The sequence below is a fragment of the Hemitrygon akajei genome, chromosome 30 (genome assembly GCF_048418815.1).
Source record: "Hemitrygon akajei chromosome 30, sHemAka1.3, whole genome shotgun sequence".
Taxonomy (NCBI): Eukaryota; Metazoa; Chordata; class Chondrichthyes; order Myliobatiformes; family Dasyatidae; genus Hemitrygon; species Hemitrygon akajei.
Genome location: NC_133153.1, coordinates 8970752 through 8990810, shown reverse-complemented (window position 1 = coordinate 8990810; position 20059 = coordinate 8970752). Strand labels below are relative to the sequence as shown.

The 20059-nt window shown below is 45.8% G+C and overlaps 1 protein-coding gene across 1 annotated transcript in view; it reads left to right on the top strand.

Annotated features, from left to right (window-relative positions):
• The first annotated feature begins 655 nt into the window (after window positions 1–655).
• fah (fumarylacetoacetate hydrolase (fumarylacetoacetase)) overlaps window positions 656–20059 on the top strand; it is a 59719-nt gene continuing 40315 nt past the window's right edge. The window contains exons 1-5 of the mRNA XM_073032956.1: window positions 656–869; window positions 9111–9221; window positions 12576–12697; window positions 16616–16665; window positions 18549–18639. Of these exons, the coding sequence (XP_072889057.1) occupies window positions 789–869; window positions 9111–9221; window positions 12576–12697; window positions 16616–16665; window positions 18549–18639 (455 nt within the window). The 5' untranslated portion in view covers window positions 656–788. The remainder of the gene's footprint in view (window positions 870–9110; window positions 9222–12575; window positions 12698–16615; window positions 16666–18548; window positions 18640–20059) is intronic.

Below are 20059 nucleotides of genomic sequence, written 5' to 3'. Positions count from 1 at the left end.
ATAAGATGATGAGATACATTGTGTGGATATCCAGAGGTTTTTTTCCCAGGGCTGAAATGGCTAACATGACGGGGCATAGTTTAAGGTACTTGGAGGTAGGTACAAGGGGGATGTCAGAGGTAAGTTTTTCACACAGAAAACTGTGGGTGTGTGGAATGCACTGCCAGCAACAGTGGTAGAAGCGGATGGAATAGGGTGTTTTAAGAGACTGTTAGATAGGTAGGTTGAGCTTAGTAAAATAGAGGGCTATGTGGTAAGGTAACTCTAGGCTGTCTCTAGAGTAGGTTACATGGTCGGCACAACAATATGGGCCGAAGGGCCTATACTGTGCTGTAGATTTCTATGTTCTATATAGATCAAACGAGGGCAATGGAACTAGCTTGGGGTGGGCATCTTGGTCAATTGTATCTATGACAAATACCGACCGTGGGTGAATGTAGAGTCCACAGCGCCCGCCTATCCCACAATGCAGGAGAATACGCGTCCAAACTATAAAACGCAGCCGGTCGCTGCCTTAAAATTCCAAAATAACTTGGAAATGGAAACAGTGCCAACGTGGAGCATGCGGCCAAAAGTCGGCAGGGGAGTGTTTCCGAGACTGGCCGGTGTGGATTTTAGCTTCTCATTAACTACCGCAGCCAGTAACCCGGGCAGTGAGTGGCCGGAGGGCAGCGGCGGATCACCGGACTGGCTGAGGCCGAGAGCTGGGCGGTGCGGCACCCCGCGTCGCGATTAGTCCTTCCCGGTTTAGTGTTCACCGGCGCCGCCGTGCTGTCACAAGTGCCACCATGTCCTTCCTGAAAGTAGCGGAGAACTCGGACTTCCCCATCCAGAACCTTCCTTACGGAATATTTTCCACGGCAGACAATGTAAGTGTCATTTCACGCGGGAACGAGGTAGTTGATCTCTTTGGGTCCACAACTGACGCAAGTTCTCGCCACAACTCGGTTTCAACTTCCAGCCGCCGCGAACATCTGGGCGCAGGACACCAGCTGAAATAGAGTTTCCCAACCTTTTCTTTAACCCAACGCCCCCCTAAAGGATCTTCATATTTGCCGATACCCCCTTACTTTCCGGAGCCCCCATACTGTAAAAGCATGCTAACAATAGAAAAATGATTCTGCTTTAAATTTTTATTTGTCTTTAAACCTCGCTTACGCAGTACCTGTGCGCTGTACAGCTGCTTCAATATCAATGTGATCCTTGAGCTTGATGGTTTTTAGCAAGAGTTGAAATATCTGGTTCAAGTTGAGACAGCAAAAGCCTGAAGTCCCCACCTGTAACAATGTCCAAGCAGGTTCTGAATTTTGTGAGTATGTGGTTCACTGCTCTGAACCCTTTTTCAATAAGGTAGGAGGATGGAAATGCAATGAAGAGCAATTCCGCTCTTCTCCAAAGACCCAGACAGCGTAGCCACATATCACAAAAGCCGACATTTTTGAAAAGCATTTTTGCTTCGTCATCATTCTGAATTTCGATCATTTCTTCTTGCAAGCTCTCTCTCTTCCTGTTCTTCCGCCTCGCAAAGAAATGGGTTTATTACCCAGTTTGGAATTTCCAGATTGCTCAAATCCTTGAATCATTTGAAAACCCTTCTTCAGTGACTGCAGGTGTAAACAGTACTCTTGCAAATCACCATCTTTGAAAGAGAATGCCATACTTTCCATGCAGGGAATCTGTGAGAACATTCTTCTCCCAATGATTTGCTTGTATATTTGCAGTGTTGCAATAAAAACGGACACTCCACTTTTGGCCTGGATTCTCACCTTGCAGTTTCATATTTAGAATGTCTTACAGATCGGCTAGGTATGCCACATCTCTATGTAGAAGTTCAATCTTGTTTCCCAAGCTGCTGTGGACTTCGAGCAAAAATTCAACCACAGTGACAAAAAGATCAAAGAAACATTTTAAGCAGCAACCCTTTGATAGCCAATATGCTTCAGTGTGAGGAAGCAAACATTCAAACTCTTCGTCATTATCTTGGCCTAACTGGGGAAATATTCTGCTCTTTAATGGACGAGCTTTAATTTTGTTGATAGCAGATATTACAAGATCGAGCAGATGCTTGAAAAAAGACACTGGCTGAGTTTTTTGGCAGCAAGATGTTGACGATGAATTATACAATAGATTGCAAACAGACTTGGAACTTCTTCTTTCATAAATGTCACTAAAGCAGCGTGGTGACTTGTCATATATTGTGCACAAGAAATCATATTGCTAATCAGAATACTTTTATCCTCAATATATGTTCTGTGCTCATCGTATATTGATTCTCCGTTGATATTTGTTTTTAATTTTTTAAGAGAATCTCTTCATAAACTTTCCATTTTTGATAAAATGTACATGTGCCGTTAGCAATTCCTCATTGTCTCACACAGTTGAATAATTCAGTTGTATCCTAAATTCTGATTTTTGTAGCTCTGCGCATAGTTGATACTCAATGTCTTCACTCATTTCATCAATACGACAAGCTACAGTTGTTACTCAGAAGAATTGATTTTAAAATACTGGCAACACACACAAAATGCTGGTGGAACGCAACAGGCCAGGCAGCATCTATAGGGAGAAGTGCAGTCGACGTTTTGGGCCGAGACCCTTCGTCAGGACCCAAAATATCGACTGTACTGCTTCCTATAGATGCTGCCTGGCCAGCTGCGTTCCACCAGCATTTTGTGTGTGTTGCTTGAATCTCCAGCATCTGCAGATTTCCTCCTGTTTGCATTAAAATACTGGTGTCCATTATGAGAACAGTGGTGAGCACTTCTGACACCAATGATCAGATTTTCCACACTTTGCTGTCATTTTGGAAATGTTATAAGAAGCAGTGAGACCCCTATCCAGGTCATTTTTAGCTTTCTTGGCAAATAACACGAGTGTGCAATGCTTTTCCAATGCTTCTTTCATCTTCTGGAATTCAGAAATACCACAATTAGGCTTTTCAGGATGTCTTTTATGGAAGTGTTCCTGCAATCTTCATGGTTTCATTAGACAGTAGAGTATTACAAATAAGACACATGGGGCGTCAATGATCTGATGGGAACAGAATAAAACCATTGTATTGACAAACTTTCTGTAGTTTCTGTTTCTTAGCAGGATTAGAATTCAAGGCTTCACTGCCTTCAGACTTGTAGAGATCGCGCAGTTCATATTTATCCATCATTAATAAAAAATTAGCACCAACTGACGATAACAGTGAGTTGAGACGGATGGAATGATGGTAGCGGCACACAAAGGAACGGCGAGGTGAAAATGAAGATGATCACAACAGCGAACATTAGGGTAACAAGGATTCAGATTGGAATCTGAGTGTTAGTCGAGATAGAGCTGGTGTTCAGCAAATGACCTTTATACTGTTCCAGTTAGTGTGATTGACCAATCACATAAGGTCTCATAATCTCCAAAGAAGTCTCTTGACCACCTCAAGAGGAATCCTCATGGTCAGCAGGTTCACTGATCGGCTGTATTTCACCTTTCGGTTTTGGCCAGTGCTGTATCGTTGCGCGACCTGTTTTCTGTAGATCTGTTGAGAGGGTGTACTTGACCTACCAACTGTTAAATTGCATGAACTGGTTTTGTGCTGCGGGTCAAGGGGAACTGTTGGGCACCCAGGTTGCTAATTCGTGCATCCCCAGTAAATTCTGGTTGGTAAGGTGGGATGAGATTGCCGAGTTTCAGGCACGTTGTGACGATGAGAGCTCACCGCCTGCAGAGCTTTGGTTCTTCCTGTGTCCCAGTGCCTCATCCTTCTCTTTGGAAGTGCCTGCTCCACTAACAGTTGGCCAGGTCTTGTGCCTCAAGTTAGGGTGCCACTTACCGCCCACTCCAAGAATCTTGAATGCTCCCTGATGACTTCTCTTTCCCCCAATGCCCCCTTAAGATATGTAACTGCCCCTGTGGTGGGGGGGGGGGTGAGTCTAACTGCCCTCCTTGGGAATCACTGAGTTAAAGTAAAACCAGCAACCTCCAGAAACTCTCGGTGTGTCAGGCAGGATCTGTGGAGGGAGAATCGAGGGTAACATTTCTTCTGAATTCCTGCCTGGTGTTATCAACACTGTAACACTGCAGGATAGAAATTACTCAGAGTACAGGGTGATCTTTTAAAATGTTAACTTTTTAAATCTACAATATTAAAACCTTTACAACCAGTTTGTTTATTTTTGTTTCTAAAGTCAAGAGTTTTAAAACGTGCCCTTGCTAGAGATGTAGGTCTGTGTACAAAGATGAAAGTGAAGGCTTGTAAGGAGGCAGAATTTTCATATCCTGACCAAGTACAATCTCTCGTCCTGTCTGGTTCCTGTAATGGAAACAGAAATTGCTGGAAAGTGTGGGGAGTCAGGCAGCATCTGTAGAGAGAGGAACATGCCACTTTCAGGCCTATAGGGGCAGGGCAATCAGATCCAAGTGGCGGGGAAGCAAATGATAATCTGCTTTCTTTCATGTGATGCTGTTTGAGTGGGAAATGTTGGCTCGGGCTGGGAAAGAGCTATTACCGACTTTCTCTGAAATAGTCTCCACTCCAGAAACGGCTGAGACCACAGGTGCAAGGGAAGCAGTTTGGACTCTCCTAGTGCTGGCGGGCAGGATTGAAGTAGCTTTGCTTGGGCTGTCCATCCTCAGAATTTTTTCATTAATCCCAGAGCTACTGTCGACCAGTTAGAATGGAGACAGGCTACATAATGTACAGTATGAACATTGTGGGGAAGGTGTGCACCCTTCACATACAAGAATATCTGCTATATATCATTGTCTTTCATTAATTAAACTGCATTCAGTGATGAGGTATCCTGAGATAATTTTGAGAAATGGTGAAAGAAATTTGAAGTTGTTAGGCAGAGACTGCTGAAAATGTTCATCAGGTCTGCAGAGAGAGTTAGTTAATATTAGGTCAATGCCCTTTCATGAGAACAAGGAAAAGTAAGTTGTAAGTGACAGAAAAAGTGGGGGCAGCTGGACACCAAAGGGAAAGGTCCGACGGAGTGGAAGTGAGGACGTTGAATGGGATAGATGGTGAAGGAGGCTGCTGTGAGACCACAGTGAAGGGCAGTGATTAAACCTGAGCTGTGTCTGATTAAATTACTGTAAGAAAGGCAGAGAAACAGTGACTGCTAGAGATGTGAGATTAAAAGATGGAATAGTTGATGAAATGAAGTTGCAGAATTGCAAGTTGATACCAACAGGGTGTGTAATAGTGGACGTGAATGATCAACGTAACTCCAAAAAGTCAGACATCTTTAAGGATTGTGACTAACCACTTTATAGGTTCCAGCAATGTTCTTTTGTAAATTCTGAAGGCTGGCTTAAATAAATGAGCTCTCCCATAGTCAAACATCTGTAAATGTAAATGTTTGTACGTTTGTCGTACAGGTTAGAACCTCATTGTGGTGAGTCTTTGAGGCTGATGTTCAATCGAAGGTGTTCAGATTGGAGGTGAAGAAGAAAGGGAGCATTTATAAAGATCTGAATTTTAAAACAAAAAGAATTTTCAGTCTTTATTTCAGAATTCCAGCATCTACTATTTTTTGATGTTCTCCTTCAAAGTATGGTATGAACATGGCAGCTAAGGTCAAAGGAGAAGACAGACACAAATGTTGCCCTGGTCACACCTCAACCATGATGAGAATCTCAACAGTTGCAAGCAATGACGGAGTCCTTCCATTCCAACTGGCCAAGTAATGCCATTAAAGGAGAGACTAAAGGTGAATGTGTTGACCTTCAGGGTGAGAGAAAGGGAGAGAGATCTGAGCAGGACTGAAGCAAGCACCATTTCATGCATGCCACAGAAAGGTTCACATAACTGGGAGCGATGTGGGTTCCCTTTGCTACAACATTGATTTGGGAGCAAGTGTGAGGACTTAAAGGGAAGTTGTTCAATGTGAGAATAAGTTCAGCCAGGTGAAGGAGGATTGTGAGGCAGGAGGGTGCATGGTGAAGACAGTGGCTGAGTGAGGAAGACGGTGGATGATGAGGGTTTGGCTGAAGAGAGAAATGTTGGGTTGGGGGCCGCTGGGTGAGGAGGAGGGTGGGTCATGAGAGCACTGGGTTGGGGGGATGATAGGAGGATGATGGAGGAACTGATTGGTTTCACTACTAGGGAGAAACAAAGGGCCATCAGGCCATCCTGTTGTGGGATGGAGGTGTAGAGGAGAAACAAAGCAAGCTTCAGGGTGTAGATTGCTCAAAGTGCAATCCAATTAGGAGTACATCTGGTCCAGCAACGTGTAGTCAGAGTGTGCAGTAAAGTGATACTGAAGTGGTTAAACTGGAAAGTTTATGAGCGACCCCACTGTAGTAATCAGTGACCGCATTTTCAGTGAGTGCAAAGGCTTACTGTACTTTGCCAAAGAGCGTTATATAGTTTGCAGTGTAAGTTTTATCTGCTGGCCCATTTGGGACCTTGATCAATGTTGATCTGTTGGCCTTGGATTGATCATCAAGGGTATATGTCCTCATCAATCATTGTCAGACCAGTCAACAAAAACTGCTTGAAATAAGGGAAACTGCAGGCAATATGTAACTGATTTATACCCCTGATGGACCTAACAGGCAGAGAATATAACTGCTAAACTATTCAGTCTATGAGACGAAAGTTTCCTACGTCTAAACCTAGAAAATACTTAGTCTCGAATGCAAGGGATTCTCCAGATTCTGGAAATCTTGAGCAACACACACAAATTGCTGGAGGACCTTAGCAAGTCAGGCAGCATCCATGAAACAGTCGACGTCTTGGGCGGAGACCCTTCTACAGGACTTAGTACTTACGCTTGTTCAGTTTACTCATGTAATGATTGAATGAGTATTCTGTCTAACGTGAGTGAGATTGTGATGTTTTGCATCATCTGAAATCACTGAAGCTGATGTTGGGAGAGGAATCTCTCTGTGGTGCTGCTGTTGCTTTTCACGCCTTCTGGCACATCAGGCGGCCTTCTTGCTGTTCCTGTGGTATTTGACCCTCAACTCAGCACAGACAGAAAGCGTGCAGGAAGCCGGCCGGATTCGAACTCAGGACCATTCACCTCGAAGTCCGGTGCTGATGCCACTACACCATCGACCGGCTTTGCAGTGCTGTTGAAGAGAAGGAAAACATCGGGTACGTTGGACAAGGGGGGAGAGTGCTGAAGGCCTTCCCACAACACCCAGTCACCAGTAGTATCACAAGCTGTTGTATTATCCAAAGCATAGGCAGGTGGGCTAGGGGAGTCAAGGGAAAAGGTGACAGCAGAGCAGCAAACGGCAGGATTGATCAAATGATGGATGGCGTCCAGCTGACTCCCATAATAAAGGCACTCACCCTGATCAACACCACAGGTTAGTTCCTATTTATAAAGATATGCTGCATAATTCTTTAGGTTTCTTCTTCATGCAACAGATGGTGAGGTAATTTAACTCCCAGAAAGAACAACACTAGGTTTTTATTTATTTAAACTTCATCGGGCAATTAGAAAAAGAAGTTTCCGTTCACGTCACTTTTTTCTGAAAAGCCCAACCAGAATATGTTGCAATATTGGGCAGATTGGGAGAGGCAGGTTCACTGGTCACACAGTTCTGAAACAGCCCCTCAGTTAACTGAGCCCATGCTGACCCTGAAGGATTAGTCCCGTTTTCAGTCCCAAAAACTACCCCTGGCACCTTCCACTCACACACAAGTGGAACAATTTGTGACAGTCGGTTGAAGTACTAACCGGCGTGTCTTTGGGATGTGGGAGGAAGCTAGAGCAGGCACACAAAACCCACATGGTCACTGGAGGAACGTGCACACAGTTTGGAGATCGGGATTGAACCTGGATCACTGGAGCTGTCGGCTCCGCCCTCTCCTGCTGCAGCCACTGCGTACAAATAACTCCAACATTTTATCCCCATTACAACAGCAACTTCTTGAAAACATTTAAAAGATACTTCGCACGTTAATCTCTTTTTCACTGCTGCAGTTAAAGCCTACCAAGTTTAACTAGTAACCAGTGAAAGGGCAGTGTTTATTGCACATTTATCTACTTCCAAGAGGACTACAAACTTGTCACAGGGTTTGGAGGGTTGCGTGCCTCAATGGCCCAGAGAGCTCTGTTGGCTGGAGTCGGGGCCTTGTGCTTTAGCTCTTGGTGGGGTCACCCATGCCAAACAGGTCAAAGGGTAGAGGCCAGACTAAGAATGGTGCACTGGTCCTCCAGGTTCCGGGGTTCAGCACAGGGCTAACAACCCTGACTGGTCAAAAATATTGTTGTGGAAACAGCAATGAAAAATCCTTCTATATCTACGTGCAACTAAGGATACTGAACCATCCCAGGGGATGACCAAAGACAAACGGAGGTACAGGATCTTCATTGCAGTGCAGCGGGCAGTAAGTATTAGTTACCTTGAACTGTCCACATTGTCCTCACAACAGTGTTGTCCACATCGCCCAGAGTTTGTGTCCACCAACACATCTCCACTGAGCATCCCTTCCAGTGGGACATTTTGGAACTGCTGATGCAGATGATGGATTCCACACTTAAAGTTTTCTACAGGCTTTTTCTCCAGGAGGATGGGATAATTGGAGCAGAAAAGTCTACATTAAACTTTCTAAGTGTTGCAATGATCAGTGGAGTTGGAATCACCTTCATTAATTTGTCTCAAAGGACACCCAGGTCCCTCTGAATAGCCGTACCTGTCAGTCTCAGTGGATTGCGATGGCAACTCCAGCTTTTCCACACGCTACATTGAGATGTGGTCACGGTGTTTGTTACCTGCCGCTGTGCCGGGCTGTGCTGTCTGGAAAGGCAGTGAAATGATCAGTAATGGAAGGGTGCATCTGCAGTGATGTGAGCTGCACATATTTTTTAGAGCAGGGCTGGTCTCCATGTGGAGAGAGGTCTTGACCACTTTGAACATTCTGAATGTTGGTGGCTTTAATCCCATAAGATATCAGAGCAGAACCAGACCATTTGGCCCATCAAGTCTGCTCCATCATTTCATCATGGCTGATCCAATTTTCCTCTCAGCCCCAATCTCCTGCCTTCTCTCCATAACCTTTCATGCCCTGACCAATCAGGAATCTAAAATCAAGAATCCCGCCACTCTTCTGTTGTAGATTTATTAATGTCTGTCTTTTATAATCTCTACATTTTTATCTTGTCCAGCCTATCCATAGAATTGGTGTTGCCATTGGAGACCAGATATTGGACCTTAGCATCATAAAGCATCTCTTCACTGGCCCTGTTCTGTCCTCAAGCCAACATGTATTCACTCAGGTAACAACTGCATGAGGCACAGGTCTTGGTGCAAAATAATTGCTGGTTCTTTGGATCTCATTGAAAGGGTGGTTTTACTTTTGATGCAGAAGTCTTACGGGGTTGTGCAGCAGTGTAGCTGGTGGAGTTTGGAGAGCATGATTTCCCTTGGTCCACTTTCCTATCCATCCCTCCCCCATGGGAGTGTGGCAGAGGGTCACGGGTCAGGGTTTGACTGGAGACAAGGGCAGGGTGTCAATGGACAGGCAGAAATTACTGCTCTCTCAAGATATGTTGGAGGACAAAGGTGACCTGGGTCAGATGTCAAGGAATTCCAGGATGGGAGCGTCCTTCATTGGGGATTGGAAGCTTTGTCCTTTCGGGGATCAGGTGGCTGGAATCTAGGGACAATGCCTACGGTTTGGGACCCTGGCTAGTGAGCTGGGTGTGACTGGCTGAATGGTTGTTGGGGAGAGAAGCTGGTTAATTATATTCCGAGCAGGTTTAAAAGTCAAACAGGTTTGAAGTTGCAGTGAGGGAGGAAGGGTGGAAAGAACAGCAGTGATCTGTTGTGTAACCATTTCTTCAAATACTAAATAATTCAAGCAGCACTCTTGGATGATTTATTTGTGACTCGGACATTTGCAAAGGCATTCTGATGTTCCCAGCAGAGGGCACCCCAACTTCATATGACAGCGTATAACCTCCTGTAATACTGACGACGGGCCCAGCACTGCGAACAGACTGTGTTTTACTGTACATCACATGCAAGTCCAGCATTTATTACCCGTCATTAGTTACCCTTCTGAAGGTGGTGGTGGGCTTCCTGCAGTCCTTTGGGTGAATTGTTTCAGGACTTAAACCTGGTGGTGGTGGTGAACTCGAGTGCTCGTGTTGCCACCAGCAGGTGGTTGTTCTCCAATGCCCCTGCTGCCCTCGTCCTTCCTGATACACTGAGCTCCTGGGTTGGGATGTGCTGTCAGGGTAACCTGGGTGGGTAAGTACAGTGAGTTTTGTAGCCCACTCGCCAGTAGTGCAGGGCGGGAGTACTTAGGGTAGTTGATGGAGGGTCAATCAAATGTCCTGGATGGGGTTGAGCTTCTAGAGTTATTGGTGCTGCACTTGTGGAGGGAATTCCACCAGGAGGCACAGATCAGGAAGGTGAATGACAGTAAGTCTTTGGGGTGTCAGGAGGTGCGTCACGCCAGAGAATACCTGGTCTTTAACCTTCCCTAGTACTCGATGGCATTTAGGTGCCTGCTTCAGGTGTGGGAAATGGTGACATCAAGAGTGGGTGGTCAAAGATGCTCCTCGTTTGGCATTTTTGTAGAATAAATATTACTCTTCACTTATCAGCCATGGCTGAGTGGTGTGTGTGTGTGTGTGTGTGTGTGTGTGTGTGTGTGTGTGTGTGTGTGTGTGTGTGTGTGTGTGTGTGTGTGTGTGTGTGTGTGTGTGTGTGTGTGTGTGTGTGTGTGTGTGTGTGTGTGTGTGTGTGTGTGTGTGTGTGTGTGCAGAAGTATTGGTGAGGAGTTGCAAACGGAGTTGAGTGTTGTGACCTTTGAAGGTTTGTGATGATGCTGGTTTAGTCCAGGACGCTGCTGTGAGGAGCTGTTCAAGTGGATGGAGTGGCAGTGGGAGAGCATTTGGAGAAAGCGATCATAACTCAATGCATTTTAAAGTGGTCAAGGGTAAGGATAGGCTGGACCAGTAATAAAGGTTGGGATGGACAATTTTACTAACACGAAGGAGTACCTGCCAAAGGTAGACCGGGAGCATCTATGTGCAGTAAGTCTACAACTACACAATTAAAATTATAACAGAGCTGATGAGTGGATCTGCTGGTTGCAGTTTGCTGCTCCAGGGCTGTCTTGCCACAGGATGGGAGGATTCCAAAGGAGAACTAACAAGAATTCAAGGCCCAAAATGCCCCTTTAAGGGTAAGGGCTCAGGATAGGGAATAGGAAATAGGTATGCAGAAACCTGGATATTGAGGGTCGAATAGGAGAGAGGAGGGACGTCAGACAGGTTTGGGGACCTAATTGCAGAGGAGGCCTGTCAAGAGAATAAGCAAATGGAGGCGCTCAAATAGAAAATTTAGAAGGCACAAAGGGGTCGTGAAAGCTCAGTGAGAGACAGAGGGTGTTCAGAGCAAAAGGGTAACTGAGGCAAGAGTACGGCCCATCGGGGCAACTTGAGTAATCTATGCATGGACCCAGAGACACAGGTGAGGTCCTAAATTAATAATTTGTTCAGTGGATTCCAGTTATTTGGGAAACAACGGGACCAGTACATTTTGGCCCAATTAAGTGGCTGCCCTAATTAGTTGAAGTTTCATGGAAATTGTTAAAAAGGTATATAAAACTACTGAGTAATCAACTAACAAGTTATGTATTTAAATGAAATGCAGAACAAATTAGCACACCACCAATGCCATTACAGTACTATAAAACTGATAGATATCGATGGAGGAATTCATAATGTGTACGCTGCCGTATTCTTTTGACCGAGTGTAAATGAACGAAATCAGCACAGACATCTCGTGCAGGTAGTGGACTGCTTTCACACCATTGCATCCTCCAAATTTTCATTTTAATCGTAACATTCAAGATGAATATTGTTACCTTCAATATATTCGTAGTTCCTAACTTGTGGAAGTTGTTTCATTTTCACTCCCGGCCGTTTCTGGCATCTACAAGCCTCAAAGCTTGAACGAGCAAAGCTGTTTTGAATTGTTTTTGTGCTTATTTCTCATCAACTATCGGTGACAAAGCTCACTGCTTTTTTGAACAGAATCACATGCGACAGACTATTTGCTCTAGGCACAGTGTAATGATTAATGCCACACAAGTGAGTGTGAGTGATGCTAGTTAGAAGTTGTTCAATACCAGTCTTCTGTCCCAGTTAAGCAACATGTGTCCCAAATAAATGAAAGGAACCCCGGCTATTTTCCCGATTTTTGTTCTTTAAGAATTGTCCCAAATAAACAGCGGAGCTGATTAAACAATGGCCCAATTAACTGGAATCTCGTGTATTTGGAGAGTTCGGAAAAGGGCAAAGTGAAAATCTAGTGCAGGTTTCCATAAATAAAGAGGAGGTACTCAACACCTTGAACTGAAGGTGGATAAATCCCCAGGACCAGATGGGGTTGATCCTAAGTTATACGTGAGTGAGGGGAAGAGGGTGCTGGGGTTCCTGCTCAGTTCTTTAAATCCCTGCAGCCTTGCTCTGTAGCAGCTCAGCCAATTAATTTCCAGGGTTCCCAGGAAAAAAGATGTTGCATCTGTACACACTGGAGGGTTATACTTGCACGGACTTAGATCCACAGTAGGCAGGAGGTTACTTGACTCATTGTTTCCTGGATTTATTTTCCAGCCGACTCTGAACTCCTTCATGTCTCTGGGACGGGATGCCTGGAGGGAAGCTCGATCCTTTCTCCAGAAACTCCTGTCAGCCAGTGAACCAGCTCTGCGGGATAACAAGGAGCTGAGGAAGAAGTAAGTTATGGACCTGATCATAAGATGATTTTGATGCCGGTTTGAATCTGATGTAGCCTGTTATGGTAACATGAAGTTAGGAACTGCAGTGTAAACCCACACAACTTGTTACTCCTTTCATTAATGCTGCAAAAAGAACCAAAATTTACTATTTTGTATTTAGTATTAGCAAACTAAATTTAGTGCTGGACTATGCCAGGGGAAATTAGATACCATGAACAGAAACTAAGTTTAGAGACAGAAGTTTTGACGAGGGGGAGGGGGGAAGGTGTGTGTGTGTGTGTGTGTGTGTGTGTGTGTGTGTGTGTGTGTGTGTGTGTGTGTGTGTGTGTGTGTGTCTGTGTGTGTGTGTGTGTGTGTGTGTGTGTGTGTGTGTGTGTGTGTGTGTGTAAGAGAGAGAGAGAGCTGGCAAGGAGAAGTTAGTTGTGTGGTCTTTGGTCTTGGTATCTGAGAATCATAGAATTACACAGAGATACAGCAGAGACAAAGGCTCTTCACCACTGAGTCCACATCTATCTTCAACCACTCACTTTTGCACTAATTCCAAAATAATTTACCTTATTTTTCCCACATTCCCATTAACTCTTCCAGATTCCACCTCACATCCACACTCTAGGGCAATTGACAGCAGACAATGAATTTACCAGCCCACACAGATGAGGGAGGAGACCAGGGCACATGGAGGACACACACAGTCACAGGGAGAATGTGCAGACTCCACACAGACATTACCCGATTGACCCTGAGAGCCTGGCACCATGAGGCAGCAACTCCACCAGCCGCGAATGTGGGCTGTCTTTACAGTGCAGCCACTAATGGTGATGGTATCATAGTCCAAGGTAAGAACTGAGACACATCGACATTGTGAAATTCTGTAGGTCAGTGGGAGATGATGGAGATGGAAGGGTACTGACGAGCTTGAAATGTCGAGCTAGCGCTGAACCAGAAGGCAATACTGGTCGGTGAGGAGGTGGTAGTAAGATTTGGTGCATTTTGAGAATGATCTTATTGGGTGCATTAAAACACAAACATGACCTTGTATTCAGTCTGTCTGTTGAGTTCATCCAAAGATAAGATTGCTCCTCTCCATTGCTCTCAAAGCAAGGCCATCAACCACTTTGCCTCAGTTACTTCCCGCCAATCTATTGTCTCAGACTTGTCCTTGAACCCTCCCCACCCCTTCTGCTCCTCCTCACTGTCAAGGGTAACCTTAAAACCAGCCAACCTGTGCATCTTTGAGATGTGGGAGGAATTCGGAGGAAATGCACACGGTCAGAGGGAGAATATAAAAGGCCCACAAAGACTAGATCGGAGGTTGGAATTTAATCCAGGTCACCACGGTTGTGAGGCATCAATGTTTGGGATTTTCCTCAGCACAGGAGGACAGCTATAGCTGAGTGGCCCTCCTGTAGTCCTCCTCTCAGTGGAATAAAACCCGGGAGAGGAAAAGGAAGAGGGGACCAACAGGATTGACTTTGGAAAGTTGTAGTTGTGAGTTTGAGAGGAGGAGGAGGAGGAGTGTGGGGAGTTGGTGATGGATGGATGTCGGAGAAGTTGGAATTGGAAAGGGAAACGACATGCCTCTAATGTGTGAGAATGTTGGAGAGAAGTGTTCTGCAGCTTTCTGAATGTGGGATCTGTCCGTGGGGAGAACCAAGATGTTCAAAATATGTCCCTCTCATTGGGGTCTGCACCCCAGCCACACATGTGGGGTTAGATCTAAGATACTGCTCACGTTCTCTGTTGAGTGGCAGGGTTGGGTCCAGCAAAGGATCTGAACAGTGTCTGGCAATATCTTTTCTGATGGGGGACAGTTCAAAAATCCGCTGTCTGAGAGTGGTGAATGCTGGATCATTAGAATTAGTTAAGTTGGAGATAAGATAAATATTTTTTAGATGAAGGGACTGAGGGTTTTGGGGAATTGGTAGAGAGGGCAGTTGACAGCAATATGGATTAACCGTCAACATGTTGACTGCTGGGGTAGGTGTGAGGAGACTGGGGAACACTGCTCCATTTAAACTGTGTGGCTGTGCAGTTGTGTACTAGCTGAAATGTTCATGCGCACGTAGTTCTTGCTGCAGCACAGCTGACATTTTCTTAGCATTTCAACTTTTAAAGTGCTATGCAGTTTTCAGGACATGTAAAAATTTCCTGCCCAGAGCAATGCTTGGTTAATGCAGGGGCGGAAAAAAACATTGGAGGGTATGTTACTGGTGACTCACCCCTGTCCCTATTTCCTTGCGTTCTTGTGTCCCATGGGTGCTGACAGCACCCACTCAGAACATTCAAATTCCACAGGAACACAGACATTTACAGCACAGAAGGCCATTCAGCCCGCAGTACTCAGTCCAGCCAAGCACAGGCGAGGTTAATTACCTTTCCCAGCTCTCTGGCCATTACCCTGTGGATTATCAATCTTCAAGGACACTGTCAATCCGGGCCCTTGAGAACAAAGCGAATTAGAAGGAAGGCAACCTTTCCCGTTCACTGTGAGTGGAAGGATAGGTTGAAATTCTGGGGCAACCAAGATCCACCATTTGATCCAGGGGTACAAGGTCCACCATTTGATCCAGGGGTACAAGGTCCATCATTTGATCCAGGGGTACAAGGTCCATCATTTGATCCAGGGGTACAAGATCCATCATTTGATCCATGGGTACAATGTCCATCATTTGATCCAGGGGTACAAGATCCACCATTTGATCCAGGGGTACAAGATCCACCATTTGATCCAGGGGTACAATGTCCACCATTTGATCCAGGGGTACAAGATCCACCATTTGATCCAGGGGTACAAGGTCCACCATTTGATCCAGGGGTACAATGTCCATCATTTGATCCAGGGGTACAATGTCCACCATTTGATCCAGGGGTACAAGATCCACCATTTGCTCGAGGGGTACAAGGTCCACCATTTGATCCAGGGGTACAATGTCCACCATTTGCTCGAGGGGTACAAGGTCCACCATTTGATCCAGGGGTACAAGGTCCACCATTTGATCCAGGGGTACAAGGTCCATCATTTGATCCAGGGGTACAAGGTCCACCATTTGCTCGAGGGGTACAAGATCCACCATTTGATCCAGGGTACAATGTCCACCATTTGATCCAGGGGTACAATGTCCACCATTTGATCCAGGGGTACACTGGGTGAACTTGAAGATTGCACTGATTTGGCACCGTGGCTTCATGTGAAGCACGATCGTTTCACGTTGAGGGCGCTACATGTGTCAGACCTCAGGAACCCAGGCTCTCTGACTGGCTGACTGCCCCTGGGTCCTGACCCCCATCCACAGGGCATCCAGTAACCTCAGTGTAAGGGGGTTTCTTCTTTTGTGGGTTTTTTTGTGTAAGGGGGTTCTTTTGTTACTGCGTTTTGTTAAAACAAGGCATATATAATAAGTTTGGCGCCTTTTCTTTATTTTCTTTTCCTTCATATATACGATATCGTTATTAATCACTTAGTTTTAGTAATCTCTATAAAATGTAATCATTTAATCGCATACGGTGTACTGTCTGTTTTTGGGCGAGGCGGGGACATCACACAGCATCCACACCAGCTGATTACCCAGTTTGGCGGGGCCGAAGGCTGCTCCCCCTAGACGAGAACGAGCTGAGCGAGCCTGAGGCGACCCAGGGGGTTACATCAGTGAAAAGAGACAGTGATGGAAGCAGAGCCCGCCGGACGTTCAGGCTGAAACCCGCTGCCCGGGGTGACCCACAACACTGAATATGTCGGGCCTCTGGCAGTGTTACCCCCAGGCCTGAGTAAAACACAGACTGGAGGAGGGTGACAGCTTTGCTCAACAATGTAGAAATGAAGTTTTGACCTGAACTGTGAAGCAGGACAGTGGGACAAGGTTTCACGTGTGAAGGGGTGTACGTGTGTGTCACTGAGCTCTGCCTGTTTTTTTACAGGGCGTTTATCTCCCAGGATTCGGCAACTATGCACCTTCCAGCAGACATTGGTAGGTTGGGCCCTGACAATTCAATCCAGACATGAGGGTTGTGGCTGTGGGGAGCATGGAAGCCAGTGTAGACAGATGAGCAGAATGAACAATTCCTGATTCCAGTGACCGAGCACTCGCCTCTCCCTCAGCCCGTCGAGTTACAGTGGGCTCTCTGCCTGCCCGAGTTGGGCTTCCTCGTGGGCGTAAGTAGAACTTCCACACAAGGTCAAATCACATCCAGCAGGGATCAAGCTTAACAATGATCTTATATTGCATTTAAGATTTTTAGCTGAGAAACTGAGAAGAGAAATAGTTTTACTTCTTTTCTGACTTACAAGCTACAAAACAACAGAAACCTCAGGAAACAATCAGCATCTGTGGAGAGAGAAACGGAACTACAAAACTCCATCATAACCAGAAACCACAACTTCACAGGTTATTTTTTGTTATTGAGAACCAGGTTATTAGGCTGAGAACCCAGCCACTGACCGCAATATTTTTTAATGTGATAAACCCATTTCCGAAGGGTGTGTCCGAATGCAAATGCAGGGTATGTTCAGACTGTGTCTGCAGGATGTGTTCAGACTTTGCAGGCTGTGATCAGACAGTTAGCTGCAAGATTAAGTTTTTCTTCCTTTGGTTTTTAAACCTTTAGCTGACTTCCATCATCATCATCGTTTCATTCAAAGGACAGTATTTTCTGTGACTGTCTCTATTTTACTACTTGGACTGCAGTCTGTGGGCTGCATTCAGACTGCCATCTGCGAGGTGCATCAGACTGCCGTCTGCGAGGTGCATTCAGACTGCCGTCTGCGAGGTGCATCAGACTGCCGTCTGCGAGGTGCATTCAGACTGCCGTCTGCGAGGTGCATCAGACTGCCGTCTGCGAGGTGCATTCAGACTGCCGTCTGCGAGGTGCATCAGACTGCCGTCTGCGAGGTGCATTCAGACTGCCGTCTGCGAGGTGCATCAGTCTGCCGTCTGCAGGGCACTTTCAGACTGCTGTTTGTAGGGTGCTTCAGACTGTGATCTGTGGGGTGCATCAGACTGCATCTGCGGGTTAGTCTTGGGCAAACTCTCACGTTTGTCTGCCTGACACTAATATATGTTCCTGGATGCATCAATTAAAGCCCTGCCGTATATGATCTGAGATGGGTACATTTTCTGCAATTCCCCCAGGCTGGCCACTTTCGATATGCTGGTCCAAGCCCAGTCCCTTTCCCCTCCACATCACTGTCAGGACCACCCTCTCACTTGTCTAAGGGGGCTCACTAAAAGATCAGGCTGTGGAGTTAATGGCAGTGAGCAGGGTGTCCCAGAGGAGGGTGATGGTACCACTATCGGAGGGGCTCCAGGAGGCGCATAATCCACACAAAAGCCTTGGTATGTGTCCGTGTCCTGAATGAAGCTGTGGACAGAGCCCCACCCATCCCACAGGTCCTGCAGCTCTGAAGCGGCATCCGATCAAAACCTCAGTTTCCAAAAATAATTGGTTATTTATGAGAACTTGATTGGTTCTGATTTGTTTGAACATTGCAAGGGTTTGGTTGGCCAAGGGAGCTCAGCTACAGGGTCCGATCTCCACTAATAAAACTGACAAGATCACACTGCCGTTCACAGATCCCATGTGTCTGTTTGGGATGTTGTTTTATTCCCTGGGATATCGTCACCGAGTGCGAGGGAGAGGTGAGTGTTGTGGCAGGTCGCGAGTGTTCTCTGCGTGGAAACTTCCCATCAGTCACCGAATGTTTCTGCGGAGATCACCTCTGACCCAGCCGAGGAAGTGCCTGAGTGAGAAGTACGTCCTCTGACTGATGCTTATCAGTCCCTGCGGGCAGAAATGAGCGTCAATTCGGTTAGGAAGTGCTGTTCCCAGTGTAATTGCACTGTTTGATTTTCAGGAGATTATACAGACTTCTATTCGTCCCGCCAGCACGCCACGAATGTTGGAGTGATGTTTCGAGGCAAGGACAATGCCCTTATGCCTAACTGGTCAGTGCACCTTCTCTCACCTGCGTCTGTATTCATCCAGAAGTTGTAATGTTATGTAATTGATGTGTAATGTTAGTTATTCCTACATCTGTTTCTCTCTCTGCTGTTGCTGCCTGACCTGCTGAGTTTCTACTCCCCAGTAGTCATGGGTCCAGCATGGACTTGTAGGGCTGAAGGGCCTATTTCTGTGATTTTATATCAGTTATCCCTGAAACAACTTCTACCTCCACCTTAAGAGATACTTGGCTGCGTGCCACCCTCCGTTGTGGCTGATGAGGCAGAACTGAGGGTGTCTGAGAGGCAAAGGGCACAATTAGACTCAACTCATTTCCTTGCAGTCCAAAGCAACCCTGGGCAACCTTACATACCCCCCCCCCCCCCCCCCGCACGAAGAATCCGACCTGGAACTTCAAACACGTGTTTCTGGTTCCTGGTTGTTCCTTTTTTTCTGCGATTTTGATCTGCAGATAACGGACGACACAGCGCAAGATTGATCTGAACTGAGTCGTCCTGAATATACTCTCTCAATGATGACTTTGTGGGTTTTATATTCGGAGTTTTTCACTGTTTTTTTGCCCTTTGCACGGTTTGTTTTTTTCTCTCTGCGTGTCGGGGAGTAGGTGGTTGATGTTTTTCTCTGAACGGATTCCATGGTTTTCTTTGTTTTGTGGCTGTCTGTGGGGAAGATGAATCACAGGCTTTTATAATAAATGTACTTTGAATCTTGTAACATTAATATTACCTTTCATATTAAATCTAAGACATCCCTGGGTGCATGAGTCTGACCTGTTCAATGGACATTTTATTCTTGATTAAAGCAAAAGATAAACTGCTGGACGAGCTTAGCGGGTGGGATCTGTGCAGGGAACGGACGGTCATTGTTTCAAATGAAGACCCTGCATCGGAACTGGGAGTGCAGAGACCGAGGACTCCTTTCAGTTTAGTTATTTGGCTGTGTTAGCCACTTAATGCATTGAATTGCTCTTCAGACGCATGTGAAAGCCCTTTAAGTGTTGTTCTGTTCTGTACTTGTTTCCTTGGAAACTGGCTCTTTCTGTAACTCTTTGGAAGGACAAAATGTTGAACAAAAACAGCCTCAAAAAAATTGCTGATTAAAGAGCCGTAACCTCAGGGTGGTGAGCAACAGAATGGCTGGGTGGGGTGTCAATCAGTCTGTCACTTTAATTGGAGCAAGGAACTGGCTGCCTGAAATCCATGAACAGAAATTGGGGGGATAGACAGAGGGCTGGGCAGTATCTGTGGAGAGAGGGAAAGAAAAACGAGTTTAGCTTTTTGGTTGAATAATCCTTTATCGGAACTGGAAAGGAGAGAAGGTAAGTATGTTTTAAGTTCCAGAGCTGAGGAGGAGTGGATACAGAAGGAGACCAAAGATGACGTAGTTGGTCAGAGAAGCTGCCTT